Raw genomic sequence first — 21745 nt, forward strand, 5'->3', positions numbered from 1 at the left:
CAACTCAAATGTCAGAGTTGATACACTAATACATGTGATCGAATGGTCAGCGTTTATTTCCACGCCAGCTACAGACTGCATTTGGAGCCGTTGCATATCCACTAGAAAACTGGAGTGTTGTGCCTCTGGTTACATAAGCAGACGTGGATGACATAAGCGAGTAGATCTTGAGTTGATCGGCGCATTGTTGTCAGAGCCAGCGGCCGAACATAGCGCTTAGCACACCCAAACAACGCCTTTAGCAATCTAGATTACACGCTTTGTGCTACAGTTTTAATACAGAGCTAGTGGCGTAGATGATTGCAAAGTCGAGTGCCTTCAGGACTGGCTCACGGCTATGAGATGGTCAGCTTTACGTGTCGAGTGATGCAGGGTGGTCTGTGCTCTGTTGGCGTGCCAAGTTCACGTGATTGCGCGGTCGCGCGCTCTCGGGCACCAGCCACCCCCCGCGACGTTCACAACGACATGTCCACCTCCACAACACCTCCACAACACCTTCACCTCCACACCTTCCCTGCAACACCATTCCTACGATAGTTCGACCCTCTACGACCGACATCATCAACACTTCCACGTCGAACAGCGTCGCTCTGCGTCACCGCTTGCGCCTCCCGTGTCAGCGGCCGGTCGTTTGACTCAGTCCATCATCCTTGCGAACTTCACAAGGCCTTTGGCGCGCAGTGGGCACGGCGACTCTGCTCTGGCACAGGCGCCGGTTTTCTGCCGTCATCGGGGTGGTTCTCAGGCCTGCACTGGCCGCGACACGGCGGGGGCAGCGGTGCATGCGAGCGGTTTGCTGCTACGACAGAGTCAAGGCTGCTTGTGACAAAGCCTGGGTGGGCGGGTGACCTTGCCGCGACTCGCCGCAAGGGGACATGAGCGGTGAGTGAGGCCAGCTGGGTATCGCAGAGCTGACCACCATGACCAAACCCAAGGACGGCAGGAGGGTCTTTCCTGTAGTTGCGTGTCCAGCGGCAGAGCCCTCGTCGCTCTGCCCTTGTGAACTGACCTTCAGGTACCACCGCGGCCGCAAGCAGGCGTCGATCGCGCTCAGAGTCGCCGTAGCTGTTGATGGCGCCGACGACATGCACACATTTGCTGCGCAGTACGACGCTGACAACCTGAGCACGACGGCCTTCGGCGCTGCTACCGGCTCGCTGCCACAAGCGAGCCGCGACCGCATTGCGCGAGACGCAGACCCTGAGATGATGACGCTCTTCCTGTGCCTCCAGAACCCCTGCACACTGTGGTGTCCAGCTCTGGAGACCATCGCGCCCAAGCCCGGCTTCGAAGAATCCTTCAGCCGGCTCGCGCAACTCGCCAGGGCAACGGCGGTGCACATCACGCTGGACTACGGCTGGCTGCACAAGGACCTGCGAGCGCCTTTCGAGCAACTCGTCCAGGGGCAGGCCAGGCTGTTTACCACCGGCTATCCTCTCGGCGACTACTACCGTCAACAAGGGCTGCGGCCTGCCGACTGGACTGTCGTCAGCCCTGTGGACGCCGCTGCTGCCGCTGCTGCCCCTCCTGCCCCTCCTGCCCCTCCTGCCCCTCCTGCTTATCACGACGCAGTCACGAAACGGCCCAATCAAGGTGGGTCCCTCATCCCTACCCTCCACGTTCCGCATCTAATGCACTCGCCACCACAGATTCAACACTCTCGTCGCCGCCCCGCAAACGCGTCCTCCGTGAAGCTCCCCCTTCGCCCACCGAGTGCGCCTCGTCCCCGGTGGCTGACAAGGTCAGAACTGCGACAGAATGTGAAGAGACTGATTTCCAATTTCAAGCCATCAGCCATGTAGTCAAGCGCCATCTTCCAGACGCCCTTGAAGCACTTCTCCCCGCACTTCTCCCAACCTTGTTCGTTACCTCGGATCCTGCGTTGTCCTCGAGCGGCCCTCAGACGTCCCAACCGCCGAAGCTGACGCCCCTGGGCCAGTCCTTCCTCACCCAGCTCATTGCACAGCTCCAACCCCAGATCCAGCCTCAGCTCCAAGGCCTGTATCAAGACGCGCTCGAAGAGAGCGGACAACTGCGGGACCATGCGGAGCTGGAGTTTTCGGAAATCGTTGAGGATTACAAATTAGACGTGGCCCAGCTGAAGGAGGACACCGTGGACGACGTGCAGCGTCTCCTCACATCTGCAGTCGAGGACGCGAGGTGTGAGGCGAGAGACCTGGCTGAACACCTGTCCGATGAGTCATACCAGGCTGTGATTGACAAGCTGGACATGCTAGAAACGGTAAGATTGCGGAGACTGTTGACGTGGGAAAAGTGTCCGTGTGGGAGTACACAGAGGACCCCGGACTGGCGGCGCGTAAAGTGGGCGAGAGGCAGTTGGGCTCGGAGAGCCGGGAAAGGTGGGTATCGAGGGGTGGGGAGGCGTTGGAGCGTCTTGAGTTTGTCGTGAGCGCCTGCGGTGTGTTGCGTACTGTTGACGTGTTGAATGATGAAGTCACGACCTTGGATAGCACAGCCTGCACACCTACATTTGATCTTGATTGTTACACGGCGCTGCTTCAATGCTCTCATGACCCCGAACATGGTCTTGATACACTAGTTACCTCCCATATTCCTAAAGCCAGCCGCAACGCGTCATCACCCAGGCCGTAAGGCAACGCTCTACCCAACCTCGTAGTAACCCCACGCACAATGTCCAGGCTAGCACCAATCGGGATTTTATTGTTCTGCGAATCCCAGCCTCTTCTAGCGCTACGTGGTCTTTCTGTCCCAAATTGCCTGCTGATCAGGGAGACGGGGAGAGACTATCTGCCTCGCTGGTCGTGTCCGGAGTCCAGGCTTCAGCTTGCGCCGACACGGCACCCAACTGAGATCCTGACTCCTGTGGATATCAAGGCCTTCCTCTTAGCATCAAGTGGTCTTCGCGTCCCCGGGTGCTGGTCACAGGGGGGCAAAGAAAGTCGTTTTTCTACCTCGGTCGTCCATGATAGAGAGACGACCCCCGTGCTCTGCGCTTTCTTTTCACCGTGCTGGGATTCTTCGCTTGGGCTTGTTTTTGTCGACCTCTCCTGCTGCGGTTGGTGGCGGGAGGGTGCACTTGTGGTACACGGTAACAGAGGGCTCGTGGTTCCAGCATCGCGCTGCTTGTTGTCTTATCGCGAGCCCTGGTTCCTGCTGAGAACACAAAGTGCGCACAGCTGTGTGCGATTTTCAAATATTCAACTTTTGATTATAAATGATACATTTCTGCCAAACCTCCACATACGACCATAGGACGTTGAAAACAAGGCTTCCCGTTCGCTCAGCCCTATTTAAGCAACGTACCGGCGGATTAGTAGTTAGGTGGGTGACCACTAGCGAATACCCGCTGTTGTATGTTTTTTGCCTATGAGTGAGGTTAAACGAACATTGTTTTTGATGCGCTCGCTGGCTGGTGCGGTGATTTTGCTGTGCTTTGTGGAGGGTAAATCGTATGAGATCGGATTGAGGGTGAGATGAGAGTCTGCAGAGCTGTGAACTGAGAGCAGGCTTAGTTTCGGATATCCACGCAGTGTATCCTAGCTCCAGTCAGCGGTCTGAATGCTGAATATGTCTTGACTTTCGGCATTCGGGGATTTTTACATATTTGACTAGGCTCTTTCACGCAGCAGCATGGTGGTCTTGTCTGTCCAAGCTGCGTTGATAAACTACTAAGATTCGATATACTAGAGCACCAAGCCTAGTATAGTGCATATTCTTCCCTTAGGAATGCTTGAAATTCTTGTAATTTTTTTTTTCCAGAGCTATCCATCAGAGAGGTTCGGACGTAGTCCTGCACGATCTAGCACTGTGCGCAAAGACTCGTGTTTGTTTGTCTGAGGTGTCCAGCTTTTTTCCTTTGTTACATCGTCGGCCAGGCACATGGCATTTTGAGAAAGAACTAACACAATTGGAGTATACCTATCGTATCGTTTTGTTGTCCAAAGCTCGTGTCTGTCCGTCCAAGAGGCACACTACCACGCAGAGCGGACAAACTCCTATTTTTAACAACATAAGTGATTCAACCGAGACACCAACTTCGAACCAAAATTTAGGCATAGCGCAGGACGACTTAATGGCAGCGCCCACTCAAAGCTCGCGTCCGTCGTCGAGCAGCGGTTCACGTGCAGCCGAAGTTGCAGAGCCGCAAGCCTCTGCATTCAACACTTCAAATACTTTTGCTAAAACCCCTGCCCTAGAACGTAGGTATCGTCCATCTCTAAAAAAAGATGTCTAATCAACGATAAAGGCAACACATGAGACAGCATTATTCATGCATAGAGGCCGAACGAACTATGACTTGGAAGAGATAGATGAATTCAACCTCCTCAAGCTACTAAAGCGTAGGCGCACAACGCGCAAGCATCAGTACTGAACCTATCGCTCCGAGCTAGATCGCATTGATAAGCTACTGCCTGCAACACAACAACGACAGGCTGCAGCGAGGGCTAAGCCTACAGTCTTCTCAACGATACTGCAGGAAGATCTGAAAACCGCTTTGCGGACGATCATAGGGGATTATTAAAATTAACTTTCAGAGCTAGATATTCCAGTACAGAACCTTGATGAGTTGCAAGAAAAGGAAGACAGTCTGATGGGGTGGATATGGATCTGGATCGGCGACTGAGAGATTATGTGATGAGTGTGCCGGAGGAGGAGGAGGTAGAGATTTTTCAGCGCGATCATCTCCATGCACTGAGTGGCGATTATTCAATTAAGTAAATTCAGGCGGGACTGTGTCGACACTTCTAGGACCTGGCCTTCCAACGTCTAGACTAAGATCGCAAATGAAATCAATGACAGAACTATGGGCGCCAATATCATCCAGCGATTCCCACGATCGAGGATTGAGTTCTTTCATATCTCGTCGCGGTGGAATAAAAGGTTCTGGAGGTATATCGCTAAATACATCTCGATGTATTAGCTCAAACTGCACCCTGAATGTACTGAGACTCGTTATAAACTGATGGGGAAGCTGAATCTGAAAGAACTCACCCGGGCCTTGGTTACGGCTAGCGCAATTCTTTCGGAAAGATCTCGAGTCGTTTGTTGGGTTGCGAAACGGGTGGACTGTGGGTATTAGGTGATCCCCCGTGATTAAGGAAAGAGATGTAAAAGTGCGCATATCCCACAAGGCAGTTTCACTGCACAGCCAAGCCTCTGATGAGATACAAGGGCATAACTCTCTGACAGTACCTAGTAAAAAAAAAGTTTCGTGGTCTTCTGTAACAGCTGGAGTATTAGCTGTTACCTGGTACAGTAGGACGTGGCTTCTATTTCACCGCTGTGCCAGAACCTAGGACCCACAGCCTCTTAGAAGGAAGAAGTCCTCGGTGAAGTCGTCAGGTCGTTGCGAGTCGACAACGCTATCCCGCGGGTAGCGATAGGGCGAGCTAGGAGCAGCAAGGCAAGACCGTTGCCTTTTCTAAAGCCTATGGAGCTAGACGGGCTGTTAACACAATGAAGCTGATATCGCTCGTCGGCCGTGTTGCCTCAGTGTCGTGAAGTTGCAGGAAATTCCGTGTCTCAGTTTTCGAGGCCGTCATCAAGTCATTCTTGTCACCAACAACATCGTCGCAGTCGGCATCAGTAGAGAGAAAGGGAAGTGGCGGAAAGGTGCATGTGCGGGGAACATATTAAGGTGGTGGGTCGGCGAGATGTGCGCGGCGGGGCGGAAGCGCGCGCCCAGAATTGGCATCCTGTATCTTCGTCGCCAAGACCGACATTGTCGATAAAGCTGTATTGGCACGAAACCTTATTCAGGGCACCTGATTTCACAATTATATCTCGAGAGATGGATCCGATCCAGTAGTATAAATATATGATCGTGAATCTCAATGCCTCTTCTTTCTGTGAACAGCTTCCAAGCTTTCTCCATCTCTGCCCTGACGTGGGCGACACATGATGGTGGAGCTGTCCATTTTCTACACAGAGTTGAGTTTGTTCCTGATGACGATATTTGGTTATTCGTATCCTGGATGAAATTTGCACGCGAATCTACATGATTTCAATGCTCGCAGTACGCATGCTAATTTTACGGTTCTCCCAACGGCCGTGGAAGGACGCGCTGGCCTAGGTGAAGGGAAGCTGGTCGCAGTGAAGGAAAGTCCAAAAGCAGGGAAGCCTCATAACCTCCAGCCTACGCAACCATAGGCGCACTCGCACAACATACAAGGTGACCACTGTTTACTCACTCATTATGAACCAAGAGAACGACTTCCTCATCAACGTACGCAGGCTTGTAGCCGCCTACAAGCCCGCAACCGACACTTTCATACGGTGGGCGCTCGACAGTTGTAGCCATCCAGCTGTGCCGCACACAACAGAACAATCACCAGAAACATGCCTGTTCGAGTTCGAACAAGCTGTCAACGAGCTACATCGCCAAAGTCGCCGGGTGCCAGAAGACGTGCGCGCCGACTTCAAGCTGGCTCTCGACTGCCGTCACCACGCCACGAGATTGTTCGCCCAGCATGAGCGCAGGCAGGACGGTGAGATCTCGACCAAGACTCGCCGGCACACCATGTTCAACCAGCGCCTCTCTGAAGCCTATCACCTGCTCTGCCCTTTACCCTCGCCAGACAACAGCAAAGCAGCGGGTAGCACAGCGCACAAAAATTCCTTTGCCGTTCTTGCGTCCGATGAGCGCATCGATAAACCCGCCGATGAGCTGTGGGCGTCCGGACACGATCACCTATGGGACCATGAATGGCCTTCCTTGACCTCGAGCTCGGTCTCTGCTTCACGCCGCTTGCACAGGGCGAGATGCGGAATGCAGTAGAGTTATCATCATATGCAGGCTCCCACGACGTCCAGCAGACATCAGTTGTCGTTTAGCGGCGCGCCGAGGTCTACGTCATCTGTGTAGGAAAGTAGTAGACGTGCGAGCTGGAGTCGCCGGTAGGGTTTATACCCATGGCCAAGCACTTCAATTAATCGAGCTGAGTGACCTGAAAGACTCCACCTATAAGTTTACGCTCTCTTTGATTGTGCGACTGGGCTGTGTACGTCTCCACGGCTGTAGACAGCCTCACCTTCAATCACGCCCCCAGCAACGACATGCCCAGCGATCTCAATTGCAGTCACATACGTTCATCAATTCCTTCAAGTCCAGCCGATGCACCTGAGCCAGACTCTTGCCATCGATAGATACCATACGCATCTCACCATCGATACATAATCTTCTAGTACAACGAATACCTCCACTACTGTCCATCTGGTAATGGGACGCCTCTTTCGAGAAACGTGAGGAGAGCCAGATACAACAAGATATGTAATTAAATTGCGTCCTGCAGGGGGGCTTGTCGACTCACAACACACTTGTTTTCGTCTTCATCGGTATCGTTAGTTTGCACAAATGGGTTGGGTTTCCATTGTTGATCCTGTGATTCTTGCTCTGTGTTGCGCATTTGGATCTGTTCCGCTCTCACCCGGCTTCGGGTTGGTGGTTGGATACACAGAGGTTCATGTCCTTGCAGATACCTCGTATCTTTTGGCGTATGCGTTGCATCATCTTGTGAGCTTCTCGTCAGGAGAAGCTGTTGATTGATTGATTGATTGATTGATTGATTAATAAGTTTAACGTCCTGTGTAAGTCTAAGACTATATAAGACAAGAGCAGTTAAGCCACTCTAGTAATTTAAGGAGCGTGTTTGTAAAAGGGGGTAGTAAATGCGTGTTTAAAGTCCTGTAGTAAGAGCCTATACTCTAAGAAGTTTAACTAAGGTTTTTAGGTGTCTGTTGTTTGTTGTAGGTACTACTTGCGTGTGCCTACTCTTGTCTCTAAAATAAAAGCTAGAGTAGCTAGAATTCCTTAGGTTATGTGTAGTAGTAGTCTTATTAAAAGCCTTTGTCCTTATAGGCTATCTTACATTATTTTTCTTACATTTCTATATTCTCTATAGCTAAGTAGAAGTGTCAGATAACTGACCTTGCCGAACCAAGTTGGGGGTTTTGGGGTTAACCTCGGTTAACTCAGGGGCTAGCGGCACACGCACATAAAATGAGCCATTAAGACAGATAATTATTAATTAATTACCTTTATTATTATCTTTGCACATTAAGCATATTATCTAACAATTAGGAGTCTTACTAACACTACTAAAATACCCTTTTAATATATTGCTATTAATAATATATAATTTAATAATAATTCTTATAGATTACATAACCTATATATCTTAGTTATATTAACTATAGACCTACTGCGCCTCTCTAGACGTATAGGAGAAGATAGACCTAAATTAGACTATCTCTCTAAGGACTAAGCTATAAGTACCTAACACCCTAGACATTACTAACTATAAGAGGAGGCTAGCCCTTAGTAATAATAAATAAGGAAACCCTTAGCTTCTAGAAATCCTATCTAAACTATTAGCTAACAGCCTAAAGGCATAGAAGGAAGATAATAACTATTAGAAGAGCTGCCTTAAATCCTACAAGATAGAGGATAGAGACTACTACAAGGAACAAACTAACCTAGACAAGGTAGTAATGTTTATCTAAAGCTTAGTATTACCTTACCTTATAAAGAACTACTGCTAACTAGGTAAATTAATTTAAATATAGCTTATTAGCCTTAAACATATAGTTAGTATTAATGCTAAAGAAGAACAATTACGCGCACGCTACTAATACCTAGTAGCCCTTAAACTAATAAGACAACCTAGGAGCTAGAATACCTAGCCCCTTAAGTATAATTATACTGTAACTAACACTAAAATAGAGAGTGTTGCTAAAATATATAATATATAAGACACTGTCTAAGACTTCTTAGATTTAGTAATAAAAATAGCGCTAACCTAGGTAATAACATTCTAGGACTATAGTAGATAAGAATAAAATATAACTTATAAAGAAATAATAAAACGCTTTTAAGAGTATATAAGTAAGTACTACTCTAAGGGGAGATAGTAAAAGGGCGCCTTTACTGCAGGGAACAACTTAACTCTTACTACTAGTAGTAAATCTACCCTAGACACTAACAGGGATACCTTTAATATTATTAAACACGTATTATCTACTCCTACTACATAGGGGAGTTAGAGAAGACCTTATTAAAAACAGAATATTAGTTAAATAACTATATCTAAGCAGTCCCTAAGAGGGGATACAGCAGTAGCTAGAGAAGTAAAATGCCCTGCTTATAGACAACGCTATAGACTAGAAGATTACTACTATATCTATAAAGGTAAAGCACTAGAATAGTTTACTCTATATAATAGAATTGCTAAGATAGTATAATTTACAATAGAACAAAATACTAACCTTTAAGATTAGGTTAGATCTGCAAAACAAGCTTACACTAAGACACTAGCTATTAAGACATCCTAAATACTAGAGGCACCTCCAGAATAACTATAGGGATAGAAGATATTAATAATTAATATAAGTCTAGTTAAAGAATTATATAATATAGAGCTACTAAGCTACCCTCTTAGGAACTCCTTTCTCTTTAACTTAGCATTAACAATCTATATTATAGATAACAAGGGCTAGATATAAGACCTTACTCTACCTGTATTAAATAACTACCTATAGGTAGGAAACTCCTAGGTATAGATATAGGGATATAGCACTGTCTATCTCTATCTATTAAATATAAGCTAACTAACTACTCTTATACTATATAATGTAGCATAGTACCTAGACATACTTTACAACCTTGTCTCTTTCTAATAACTACGTTGATAGGGCATCTAGTGTGCCGGTGCACACGGTGACTTCCTTAGTAAGAACCAGGATGCTTAGCTAGTGTACGTAATCTGGCTGGCAGAGGGGTATAAGAGACCTTAACAGGAACTATTAAGGCAGGACACCTACAACAACAACTGGTAACACTTACTTATAGAATTTAACTACTGTATTACTTATCTCTTTAACCCTTAACAATAATAATAATAAGTATTCTTCCTAATATGCCTGCTAATAAGATACTTTAATACTTATACTAGAACAAAATAGTAACCTAACTAGGGGGCACAGTATAGCAGGCAACATTGAAATTCTGCTACTCTAAAGGCTAGGGTACAGCCTAGGAATTATCCTGTTAACTCTGGACTAGGACGTTATTATCTGAATATCTGCCACTCTGAAGGCTGGGGCACGGCCTAGGAATTATCCTGTTAATTCTGGACTAGGACGTTATTATCTGAATATCTGCCACTCTGAAGGCTGGGGCACGGCCTAGGAATTATCCTGTTAATTCTGGACTAGGACGTTACTATCAGACCTATTATTTAGAAAACAAGAAAAACAAGTTTAAAACAAGGCAGGCATCTAGTTAACCTAGAAAAGCCTTAGCTAAGGGACTATCTTAGTCTAATTTCTAATACTTATTATATACATCATCCGCACAGTTCTACTCAGCCCTATTCCTCTAGACTTAGGACAAGAGGAACATAAAAGACAGGGACTAAGCTGCTCCAACAGACAGAGCAATTAAGATTATTCTAATTATAAGAAACTATTATCTTCTTAATATAATAGACTACTAAGGATTAATGTACACTACTATAGATAACCCTTTAGACTCTATAGAGACACTGTCTTCCCTAACAGGAAACAGCTATTAGGTTGTTATTCTAATAAAGGGAAGGTCTATCTAACTATCCTTTAATAGAAAGGAGGTTATAGAGTTCCTTAATAACTATAACTGTATAGCAGAAAACAGAGGGTTAAGTAACAAGCAGAAGGTTAGGGTCCTCCCTAACTACTGCTATAATTACTGTAGAAGGTTTATTAAACGCCTAAAACTATACGCTTTAGACAATTAGGTTAAGCTTTAGATTGCTATAAAGGATTACTAGAAAGACTAGGACACTGCTTAACGCATAGGCAATTAAGTGTTCCTTAAAGCCTATATTAAAGAAACCTCTTAAGCCTTCCCTAGACTATTACACTACTATACTAACTTTATAGTATACAGTAATATATATTAGAAGAATAATTAAATTCTAACCTCTAAGGAAGGATACTACTTCTTCTTAGGACTGCTAAAGGTTAATAAGGACCTTATCCTCTTTAATATGTAAAACAGACTAGACATAAAGGATTAATCTTTATTTATACTTAATAACATCTATAATTTTATAAAAAGGGGGTATAAGCAGCGCTAAGGCTTAAAGAAATTAGTGCTTAGAAGGGATAATAAATATACTAAGGAAACCTAGCGCCTTATAAACAGCACTAAGGAGCTAATTAACGCTAAGTCTATTGTTACCTAGGCTAAGGATTAACTAGCTAGTTAGGGTAGTAAGAGCAAAACACCTCTACCTCCTAGTGTTAATAAAGACGTTAAAGAGCTTATCTAGGCAATAGGCGGATAGAAGCTATCCCTAGTAGAGGTTAGCACCCTTATAAACTCTAACAATTAGATAAGAGAGATCCTTTAGTCTCCTACTAATTACGCTTACTTTATTTCCTAAGTAACTAGAGCTAGTGCTACCTAGGAAAGGAACAATAGCTCTTACAGTACTAACGCACCTAGGAACGTTAATCTAAGATAAGGGGTAAACTACTCCTAAGGAAGAGAGTATAATAACTCCTGTAACATATATAGAGAACTAAACTACTAAGCCTATAAGTGTGAATTATACAGAGCACTTACCTGTATAGGGTAGTGTAGTTTTTAACTTAACTAAGATAGTTAACACAGATACTACTTTAGTCCTACTTACTATTAAATTAAACCTATCTAAGGATCTGTCCTACCTACTTATTAACTTAATTAGTTAAAACAGAAGATTTAAGAGTACTTTAAAGTTTTACAGGATGTCCTAGACTAGCCAGCCTCTGCAGTTAAGCCTGATCTATTTAAAGGTGTAGACTCTAGGCCTAGAGGGGTAATGTATGGATCTAGGCCAGGCCTAGACGTACAGGGAAAGATTATTAGGAGTGTTAGCGCACTAACTATAATAGATAATTACAAGCTAGACTATAAGTTATTACAATCTTTTTAGAACTTCTAAATCCTTAACAAGGACTATTATAAAGTTTATAGTCTTAATTATATTAATAATAGGGATATTATACAAGGGGCATATAACGTTAAAGATAGCTCCTCCTTAAACGCAGTAACTAGGTTAGATAAGGCACGCAACTGCTAAGTTAATGCTGTCCTAGAAAGAGCTTAGAGAGCTGCAGTTAGGAAAGAAAGACCTTTAATATTTTAATAAGCTACAGTTAAGTAAGTATACAATAATGCTAGAGATAGGTTAGTAGTAGATATTAAAGACTTGTTAGCGTTAAGCCCTTTGCTAATAGAGAGTAAGTAAATAATACCTTTTGCTAGTTAGCCTTATAGTTAGCTGTATGCTATTATTAAACTACTATTATAAGAGAGGGTATTAGAAACTATTCTACTATTAAATTAGTAAAAGAGGAAGTATTTAATAACTAGCTTAGATAATAGAATAGCAGACTTACTTAAACTATCTAAAAACAGGATTCTAACTGCAATTCTTTGTTAAGAAGTACAAGATATTATTATTAGAGACTTAGTCTCCTAAGGTTATATCTAAGTAATGTTCCAGAAGCTTATAAAGGAGTTAGACTCTAACCTAATAGTTAGCAGGAGCGTCAACGTGGCAATCCTAGGGGCTAGGGGTTTAAGCCAATCAGGAGTTAACAGGTCTTACTAGTTAACTACTAATTAGCTAGAAATTATAAAGGTCTGCACTAGCGCTAAGTTTAGCGAAAATTACCCTGCAATTAAGAGCAGTAGGGCTTAATGCTTTAACGTTAGATTAGAGAGGAATGCTTGCAGGAGCTACTAGGTAGAAGCACACAGCGATACATAAGATAATAAAGATCCTCTAAATAAGCTAGTAAAAACTATAGAAACTACTAGGTTAGAGAAGCTAGTGTACTAAGATTTACTAACATACTAGGCTTACGTTAGGTTATATATAGTTAGCTGCTTAATTAACACAGAAGCTTAGATAAATTTAATAAGGTTTAGTGCTTCTTAAGCGCTAGGAATAGTGTACAAAGAAATAACATACCTAATAGGAAAAGAGCAGGCCGTTATTATGGCTAATAGTAGCATAGATCTATTTGTTGGAACGTTGTAGAATGTCCTAGTCTAGATTAAAGAAGTTACAACCTTAACGCACTTCAGACTTATAAGGAACCTAACAAGATTAGTTATCCTTAGAACACTATAGTGCTTGTTAGTAAGACTAGCTATACAGTACAACGTTTTTAGAAGAACTACGTGCTATATTATATCTAATAACAGTAGAAGGAACGCTACCTTTATTGTATTAGACCTATCTCCTTATTAATCTACCCTAGTTAAGCATAACTAGGATAAGGGAAAAGTTAGGGGAACTCCTTAATTAGGCTGGGATGTTCTAATACTAGTAAAGACCTAATAACACTAAAGTTCTGTTACTTAGTAGAAGTAAACTACTACTTCCTACGTACAACTATAGATTTAGGAATCTTAAAAGGCCTAAGTAGTTTTATCTTTACATAGAACAATGCTAGCAGCCTCTAATAGATCTCTAAGGGAGGGGACCCTAGGCAGGTACATGCAGATAAGGACTTCCTTATCTTACTATCCTAAATAAACTTATAATTATTAAGGACAAGAGGTTAGCATAAAATACTTAAAAACTAAGAAGTTAACACACTCTATAAATAAGTAAGGGTAAAAGTTTAACCTATTAATAATCTATAACCTAATAAACCTATAGAACTTAGTTAGGAAGACTAGAAAAGAGTTGCATATAAACAACAGCAGCTAATACTTAGTTTAAGGCTATATAATATTAGGCCTTTTAATTACTTATTTAAAAGGCAATATACCCTATTCCTAAGAGGAAAAAGGGTCACTCCCTAGAGAATAAAAGATTAGAAGTTTGGCAATACTCTATTCCTAGTAGAGATAGCACTCTTTAAGGAAATAATCCTAAACAGAGAAGCAGCTATAGCTTTCACTTTTTCTAAATCTAGGCAGATTTAGAAGGAGGTTTCTCCTCTATACTAGATTAGGACAATCCTATACAAAGCTTAGTAAGTTAAGACCTTCCCTATTATAAGAAGTCTAGAAGGAGAACTCATTAAGATGTTAAATAAAAGATTAGAATAAGGAATACTTAAGCAAACAACAGCTAATACAGAAACCTATAGCATTTAGTGTCTAAGAAAGACAGTAGATTCTAGTTTATTAACAACGCTTAACATATAAACAGGGTCTCTATTTAAGATATAGGAACCCCTCTAACTATAGACAAGTTCTCTAAGAGGTTTACTAGCTGTAAAATTATATTACTTATAGACTTCTTCTCTAGTTATAACTAGATAATACTGCACAAAGACAGCAGAGACATAACAGCAGTTATAACACTAATTAGCCTTTTATAATTATATACCCTAGTTTAAGGGGCTACTAACTTAGTAGCTGTCTTCTAAAGAATTATAACAAAGATTCTTAAGGATTACTAGCTAGATACAATTCCTTTTCTTAATAATATTACTAGCAGTAGTCAAAAGACAGATTATAATAGTAAGGAGGCTTTACCTAGTGTTAGGCGATATATGCTTAAGCACATCTAGCAACTAGACAGGGTCCTTATAGACATAGAAAGAGCTAGAGGTATAGTGTTAGGACTTAAATGCTACTAGGGACACGATTAATTAGGGGTAGTTAGCTATAAAGTTTTAGCAGAAGGACAATATCTAGCACAAAAGAAAGTTAACAAAACTGCAAATTAGCTAGAGTGTTAGAACCTAAAGGAGGTCTAGATGTTTATAGGAATTATAGTTTACTACTACATCTAGATACCCTTGTTCGCCTTAAAAGCAAAGCTACTATTCTAGTTATTAAAGAATAACGCAGTATAGTAATAGGGCAACGCAGAATAGAGCTTAATGTTACTCCTAAAGGAGCATATTATTAACGCACCTACGCTTATAACAATATCTTATAAAAATCCTAGTTTAGTATTTCTCTTAGTTAATGCAAGTAATAAAGGCGCAGGAGCATGCCTTAAACAAATAGGCCTAGACAGAAAATAACACCTATGCAGATTTAAAAGCACTGTCTAGTCTAACGCAGAAAGTAGGTAGCACTTAACAAAGCTTAAATGCAAGGCAGTTATTTAGGTACTTAAGAAGTTTAGGATGTAGCTATATAGTATACACTTTATTATTAAGACTAATACTTAAATATTAATTACCTAGCTAAACAGGTTGTTATTAGACCTTCTAGGCTTAGTTCTAAACAGAATGCTTGCTGCAATTCTACTCTAGAACTTTAAAATACGCTATGTACTAGGAAAGATAAATATAGTTGTAGACGCACTATTAAGATACCTAAAGCTAGAGAGATAGGAGAACCTAGACAAACCTAAATCTAACGTTAAAGAGTTTATTAAAAACCTAATAGCAAACGTAGAGTTAGGTAACCAGGTTAACACAAGGACTACCTAGATTCTAAGAAAGGAATACTCCTAGGAATTAGAGGATATTGCTGTTTTTCTACACTCCCTAAAGACCCTAGTTAGGTTAAGCAGGAAAGAGTATAGGGCTTAGAAGAAGAAAGCTATAAACTTCTTTAAGAGGGACAGCTACTTATTCTAAAAAATATTAAGGAATATTGCTATTAGGCGTGTAGTTAATAATGTAGATATCTAAACAGCAGTTATATAGGATATCTACTAAACTATTAGTTATAGAGGCATAAACGCAGTATTCTCTATAGTCTCTTAACAGTACTACTAGCTTAACATGTATAGGAGTGTTAAGAGGAAAATCTCTACGTGTAAGGAGTGCTAACTTAGAGTAACTAAGATTATAAAGGATATGCTAACTAGTACCTACTCCTATACACTGTAGGAATTAGTTACTATTAACGTTGTGCACATGCTAATAAGCAGAGGCTTCTAGTACCTGGTTACAGCTAGAGAATACTTAAGTAGGTAGATAGAGGCAAGGGCGCTTTATAATAATAAGTTATTAACAGTAGCAAAGTTCCTATACAAAGACATTGTCTATAGGTAGAGTACTACAAGAAGACTTATAGTTAACAGCAGACTAGACTTTACTAAAGTAGTTAAGAGGCTTACTTTAATCTACAGGATTAAGAGGGTACAGGCATCCACATATAACCCTTAAGTAATAGGAAAAGTAGAGGGTAGATATAAACCTATTATTAACGCACTTGTAAAGCTTAAGGGGTTATAGGTAGACAACCTCCTAATAGTGCTCTTAGCTAACAGGATCTCTATACAATCTATAGGATACTTAGCATATTAACTTATTACTAGCTAGAACCTAGTTCTTCTAATTAAACTGTTACTACTAACATAGCAAACACTACTATTCTAGAAGGTTAAGAACAGGGCTTAACTACTCGCAATTAGGGCTATGCAGTTGGATCTCTAGGATTAGTTCCTAAAAGATGCAGTTAGCATAACTAATTAACTAAGAGCGTTAAAAAAGGAATATTAGGACAATAACAACAAAGTTTAGCATAAGCAGATTAACCCTAGAGACCTGGTTCTACTATAGGACTTAGTGGGACAAATTAACATGTCTAGGGATAAGAAGTTAAGAAAGAAGTAGCTTAGGCTATACTAAGTGTTACTTAATAGAACGTAGCTAGACAGAGGCACCTATTTACTTAAAGACCTTAACAGAACCAGCATGCTACATACAGTACTAGGGTAGAGAATAAAGAAGTTCTATAAGCGTTTACTAGAGGATATTTAGTTAGAAGAGAGGGGACTTATAAAGGTATAGAGAGAAGATACCTAGAATTAAAACTATAAGGATATGTTTCTACAGAGCAGACAAAATAAGGCTGCTAAGAATTTGCGCACCCCTATTCCAGCAGGTAAGGAAAGAACACCTGCTAGTCGCAATTTACTAAGTATTAAAATCTACTCTTAACCTCTTATATAGTACAAAAGACTGTAATACAAAATATATAATAACTTGTCTAATTTAGACTCTAATAATAAGGAATAGCAGTGCAGTCTATAGGACGGACTACTGAAGATAGGGGGGTAACATCCTAACTGCCAAAGCCACAAGCTAATTAGCAGTTGCCAGGTCTTACTAGTTAACTCCTAATTAGCTAAAACTTAACGCTAGTAAAAATAACTTAGCCTAGGCACTTACTAAGTACAGAGAAAGGTGCAAGCTAACAGCTTATAACTAAAACAACTGTTTATAAACAATTAATAATTATAGCAAGTAAAAGTAAGTAAGTAAAACTATAAATAGTAAGTAAAAAACATAAACAGCAAGTAAAAGTGCAGAAGAAAAGCAGGCCTACAGCTGCCTAGGACACTCTTAAAGCAGAGCCACCCTGTTACTTCTAACTCTCTCCCTTACAACATTAGCTTATAACTTCTTTATATCTACTTAACTACATATAAAGTTCTTAATGTTATAGCAAAGGGCAATTGCACAGAAAGAGCTAGAACTAGAAGAAGGGGTAGTGCGGTAGTTATTAGTCTTAAAGGCTATTAAGAGTAAGAACATTACTAAGGTTGCTAATATCCTAATGCTATACATAGAGGGGTCTACAGTTAGCTAGTTTATAATAGAGATTACTTAAGGAGAGCTATAGGCGCAAAGGGAAAGGCTTAACTTCTAGATAAGTGCAGCAGTTACTAAGTTTAACAAATTAGCAGCTATAAAACACTTAATATTAGACATTATCTAGTAAACCCTAAACCTAGCTGCATAATATAGAGGCATAAGCAACTTTAATAGTTAATACCTAGCAATCTAATTAGCAACAGACTACAACTAGAGGAAGATAACAGAAATAGCATAAGCTATAAAGTACATCTGTAAAAATAAGAATAGTAAAAACATTCTAGTAAACGTAGGAACACTATACTGCCTACAGTCTACTATAGAGCATATAATACTTAACTTAATTACATACTATATCTACTAAGTAGACGCTAACAACCTTACTAAGTTTATTAACTTAGTAATTTACTAACGCCTATCTATACTATAAAAGAGGAGGGACAAGTTCTATAACTTAAGTAACTAGAATACAGTCTACTAAGCCCTTACTATACTCTAGTAGGAAATAATAAACTTTATTACGCACCTAAATAACAAGACCTACCTACTTATAGTAAAAGTAAAAGCACTAGGTAAAGGCGTACTAAAGCTAAAAGCAACAGAGTAGAACGTGTTCCTAACTAGGGACCTAACTTTAAAAATATACTAATAGTAGATGTAAGCACTTACACTGTAGAAGACCTAACTACTAGTACTAATCTTTAACCTAAAAGGTGTTAGGACACCCTACTTGCTAAAAGAAAGGATTACTTAGGAGTAGGCAGTATTAAATGCTATAAGGTTTAGCTCTAAGAACTTCCTTATACTAATATAAGCGGCGCTAGAGTATATTCTTAACAGAGTTTAGACACTAGCCTCTTTAGCATTACTATCTAGGTTATAGTTACTTACTAAGCCAGCAACAAGTATAAGGACCGCAGGCTAATTAAGTGTTTCCCTAGGAGGATTATCCCTTACTCTAACAAGGCCATAGACTAATACAAAGCTATTCCTAACAGGTAACAAATTCCCTAAGGATGTTATTAAAAGCATTAAACAAGAACACTAAAGGGACCTGTCGTCTGCAACACCTAATAACCTTAACTAGATAGCCTTTAAGTTAGGTGTTAATAAAACAGGAAAGCAGCGCCGCACAATAGATGCAATTTAAGAGCACTAACAGTCTAGGGGAACGCAATTTAGCTCCGTCACTTTAGTGCTAGAGGACTATTAGACTAGGGAACAATTGTTAATTAGGCTATTAGAATTTAGATTATTTTAAGACGTTATAAGCCCTAAAGTTAACTACCTATTAATATTAGACGTTCAGTCTATACAGGAAGACGTAGAGATTAGTAAAGACATAATAAATAATATCTAGGATAGCGCTAAGTGCAAATGCACTAATAGCTAATCTGCCTTTATTCTCCTCTGTAGAAAGATTAGTTAGAAGCTCCTTAAGGATCTAGAGCGTGCAAAGCTCCTAGATGCATAGGTCTAAGAGTGCTGTAAGGGAGGAGAAACTTAAAAGGAGGAAGGTGCTAGTAGAAGAACAATTACCTACTATACAGTTAACCTGTTATAAGTTTACTTTCCCTATTCCTAGTACACTGCTAGTAAACTTAGCTTACTACTCTATACTCTTAACACTACTATAATATCTAACCTGCTTATACTAATGCACAAGAATAAGACTAGCTAGAGAAAGTAGAAAAGTAACCTAAAAACTAGGATCCTGTTTTAAGAACAGCTCTGTGCACTAAACACGATAGATAGTCTACAGTCCTATTAATTCTGCCTAGTTCCCACAGTACTTAACCTTAACTAGAGTAACTTTATCTCTAAGCACCTATCTTAACATTTTTAAGCTAAGGCAGACAGTCTAAACCAGAAGGGCACTATTGTAGTCTCTGTGTTTGCCTCTATATTTTAAAACAATCTAGAACTCTAGAAAATAGTAGACAAATACTTTAACATATATAACTATTATACTTATATAAAGTATAGCAAAATTAACCTAGAGTAGTGTAAGATTATATACTACTCTGTTATCTAACAGCTAGTAAGGGGCAATCTGCAGTACTAGCTTTACTATGCAGTACTCTGTTAATAAACTAACTTAATCTCCTACCTATACTACACTAAATACCCTAAGCCTAGGGATTAGACGTTCTTTAAGTATATAGATTGCAACCTCTACAACACTATAGAGTTAGGTAGAGGAATAGACATAATATAGGGCTTAGTATCCTTTAACAATAAAGATACAGACAACTACACTATTGCTCTAGAAGGCTTCTACAATTTAGTTCTAGAATACTTAGCTTAGAGGAAAGATAATAGAATTAAACAACGTAATAGTTATATTAAGGGGTAGGTAGATATAGATAACTACCCTAAGTTAGCACAAGACGTAGTAGGTGCTAAGTAGAAGAAGTATCCTTGTAAGTATAGGGATGTTAGGATCTTCTACCTAGCACTGCTATATAGGTCTACTAGACTATCTATAATAAGGCGCAGAACTATACTCCCTTAGTACGTGCTGGTTACAGAGGACAGAGAAACTATAAAGATTCTAGAGATGGGATTTTATAAGGACATTGCCAGTTCTTATTAGATGCTTATGCTAGAACCCTTATTACTGTTAGGTTATTTAAATAAGTATAGTAGTGCTCCCTATGCTTTCCTAGCAGATATAGCACTAACTTTCTCTTCCTAGATTTCTAAAGCTATCTATTGCTAGGCTTAGTACAACTCTTATCTAGTCTAGCAAGAGATACTCTGCATTTTTAGTCTTAATAACAAGGAGCTTATAAAGTTTCTTTAGAAGAGCAGGGATAACAACGTTGCTATAGTAAAGAGGCATTAGCAGTAGGTAAAGATGTCTAAGAAGCATTGCTTTAGAGCTAATAAAGAGTTAGGTATCCCTAATTAATCCTTCTTTACTAACAAAGGAGTAGTACTAGAATAAAAGAAAGGATAGGAGTTATAGAACAGACAGCATACACAGGGGGGTGCTCTTAATAAGTTATTTAACAGTCTAACTGTTAAGGCAACAGAGGCTACTACCTAGATGACATACGAATTAGGCAGTGCCTTAGACTAGGGTTTATTAAGACACGTACCAGACTTTCCTACCCCTAAGCTATTAGGAGACTCTAGTTAATAACCTACTTAGGAAACTAGGGCCTTAACAAGATTGCAGAAACAGGGAGGCAGCAAGGGAAAGGAACGAGCAGAGTAATAAGGGGGGTTAGTGATTAGTTTAGAGTTTAGTTTTAACTTAGTTTATTTGCTTAATAGGGCTAAGCTCTTAGGGGGGGGAGGTTTATGCTGGTGCACACAGTAACTTCCTTAGTAAGAACTAGGATGCTTAGCTAGTGTACGTAATCTGGCTAGCAGAGGGGTATAAGAGACCTTAACAGGAACTGTTAAGGCAGGACACCTACGACAACAACTAGTAACCCTTACTTATGGAATTTAACTACTGTATTACTCGTCTCTTTAACCCTTAACAACGATAATGATAAGTATTCTTCCTAATGTGCCTGCTAACAAGATGCTTTGATACTTATACTGGAACACTAGTAGCACACAAAAGGAGATCTAACTTAGCTTAGATAAGTAGACAACATAGCTATTATATCCTTAGATAAACAACATAGATAATAGGTACTTAGAGAACAGCTATAGACAGCATTTGTAATATAATTAACACAAAGCTAAATACCTAAGACTACTACTACTCTGCTATAGCACAAGCAAATAGGGCACTCTAGAGCTGCTACTATTAAACACCTTATCTAATAATCTTAGGGGGTAAGAGTTAGGGGTATTACTACAGTCTAATGTAATACTTACAGACAAGCTAAGACTAAGAGGTAAATTAGTTAAATACTACAAATAAGTACTAAAGGACTAGGAGAACGTATAGTAATTAACTTCTACTTATATAAAGAAGGAAGCTTTACTAAGAAAAAGAGCTAATTGCTTACTATTAACAGGCAATCTAGCTTCCTCTAGGACTTCTATTTTAAAGATAATTAACTAGAAAAGATAATTAATCTACTTCCTAGACACTCTTACACAATTCCTGTTAAAATAATACAAGATCTAGGTTAAGGTAATTAAGTGTAATAGTAAAATTACTATAATAAAACTAGAAGTATTAAGATAGTGCGCTGCATAATTAATTAGGCTTAAGCCTTCTACACTAGACACCTAAGCACAG

General features: G+C 40.5%; 3 protein-coding genes across 3 annotated transcripts, besides 21 other annotated features; 2 read left to right on the forward strand and 1 right to left on the reverse strand.

The window, feature by feature from the left end:
- The first annotated feature begins 468 nt into the window (after positions 1-468).
- Positions 469-507: a tandem repeat.
- Positions 508-920: 413 nt separating this feature from the next.
- Positions 921-2410, forward strand: EKO05_0001804 (uncharacterized protein; the record flags this gene model as incomplete). The annotated part of the gene is made up of 2 exons (XM_059635759.1): positions 921-1593; positions 1650-2410. The coding sequence occupies 2 exons, from the start codon at positions 921-923 to the stop codon at positions 2408-2410; spliced, it is 1434 nt and encodes a 477-aa protein (XP_059491742.1).
- Positions 1519-1558: a tandem repeat.
- Positions 1964-1995: a tandem repeat.
- Positions 2411-4693: 2283 nt separating the features above from the next.
- On the reverse strand, positions 4694-5104 carry EKO05_0001805 (uncharacterized protein; the record flags this gene model as incomplete). The annotated part of the gene is made up of 1 exon (XM_059635760.1): positions 4694-5104. The coding sequence occupies one exon, from the start codon at positions 5102-5104 to the stop codon at positions 4694-4696; it is 411 nt and encodes a 136-aa protein (XP_059491743.1).
- Positions 5105-6178: 1074 nt separating this feature from the next.
- On the forward strand, positions 6179-6760 carry EKO05_0001806 (uncharacterized protein; the record flags this gene model as incomplete). The annotated part of the gene is made up of 1 exon (XM_038946789.1): positions 6179-6760. One exon carries the CDS (start codon positions 6179-6181, stop codon positions 6758-6760), a length of 582 nt encoding a protein of 193 aa, XP_038795275.1.
- Positions 6761-7520: 760 nt separating this feature from the next.
- Positions 7521-7550: a tandem repeat.
- Positions 7551-7878: a mobile genetic element.
- Positions 7879-7903: a mobile genetic element.
- Positions 7904-8166: a dispersed repeat.
- Positions 8094-8132: a tandem repeat.
- Positions 8167-9682: a mobile genetic element.
- Positions 9679-9682: a direct repeat.
- Positions 9682-9935: a mobile genetic element.
- Positions 9683-9946: a long terminal repeat.
- Positions 9683-21099: a mobile genetic element.
- Positions 9937-11974: a dispersed repeat.
- Positions 10867-10916: a tandem repeat.
- Positions 11986-21097: a mobile genetic element.
- Positions 16884-16921: a tandem repeat.
- Positions 17167-17245: a tandem repeat.
- Positions 20846-21099: a long terminal repeat.
- Positions 21099-21745: part of a mobile genetic element that runs on past the window's edge.
- Positions 21100-21103: a direct repeat.

This window comes from Ascochyta rabiei, chromosome 3 (assembly GCF_004011695.2).
Source record: "Ascochyta rabiei chromosome 3, complete sequence".
NCBI classification, from domain to species: Eukaryota; Fungi; Ascomycota; class Dothideomycetes; order Pleosporales; family Didymellaceae; genus Ascochyta; species Ascochyta rabiei.